At 49.8% G+C, this 888-nt stretch overlaps 1 protein-coding gene across 2 annotated transcripts in view; it reads left to right on the top strand.

Annotated features, from left to right (window-relative positions):
• Nucleotides 1-888, top strand: part of NOTCH4 (notch 4) — a 28,441-nt gene that overhangs the window by 8,466 nt on the left and 19,087 nt on the right. For both annotated transcript variants that reach the window (XM_011944774.1, XM_011944773.1), the window contains exon 12: nt 364-523. In XM_011944774.1, the coding sequence (XP_011800164.1) occupies nt 364-523 (160 nt within the window). The remainder of the gene's footprint in view (nt 1-363; nt 524-888) is intronic.

Raw genomic sequence — 888 nt, 5'->3', positions numbered from 1 at the left:
AAGAAAAGAAAGAAAGGAGTTTGTGTAAATAGAGTGCCAGATAGCGTGTTTTAGCTGGAGATAACTGCATGTGCAAAGACACAGATGGAAGAAAAGCCCACCCCATTCAAGGAACTATAAGAAAGCCAGAGTTAAGTGTACAGCAAGGCAAAGATGAGAAATGCAGCTGTTGCACAAATGTCATGTCCTGCAGGACTCTGCGTATCATTCTGAGAAAGTTAAACAATATCTTAAAGGCAATAGGGAGCCATTGAAGGACAGATTCATGGGTTCATAGGGAGTAAGGCATGCATAAGAAGTAGCCTTTGGCCCAATGAAGGATGTGGAGGAGCTGTTTTCTTTTGACCCATCTTCCCACCCCAGGCCAGCTCTGTGAGGTTCCCCTGTGTGCTCCCAACCTGTGCCAGCCCAAGCAGATATGTAAGGACCAGAAAGACAAGGCCAACTGCCTGTGTCCTGATGGAAGCCCTGGCTGTGCCCCACCTGAGGACAACTGCACCTGCCACCATGGGCACTGCCAGAGGTAACATCTTCCAGGCCCTCCCCATCTGCCCCCTCCTTTGGGCTCCCTTCACTAGGACGGGAGAAGACAGCCAGTGAGGTGTAGGTCTGTGAGAAATGACCAATGGGGAAAAGGAAGGAGATGGCAAAGTTCTTACGGCGAGGCAGTGGGAGGGCTCAACTGGTAAGTGTCATCCAAGGAAAAAGAGAGTCCACAAAAACTGGTGGAAACAGAGGACCAGGGGATCAGAGCAGAAAGAAGAGCATTAAATCCCAGGGCGAATTAATCTTCCATTAGAAAAATATCTGCCGAGGCCAGGCACAGTGCTGATTACGGTCTCACACCAGTAATCCCAGCACTTTGGGAGGCCAAGGTGGGCGGATCAA

The sequence above is a fragment of the Colobus angolensis genome, unplaced genomic scaffold (genome assembly GCF_000951035.1).
Source record: "Colobus angolensis palliatus isolate OR3802 unplaced genomic scaffold, Cang.pa_1.0 Scaffold236, whole genome shotgun sequence".
Taxonomy (NCBI): Eukaryota; Metazoa; Chordata; class Mammalia; order Primates; family Cercopithecidae; genus Colobus; species Colobus angolensis.
The sequence above is the reverse complement of the archived record's forward strand: the minus strand, read 5'-3'. Positions and strand labels throughout refer to the sequence as shown.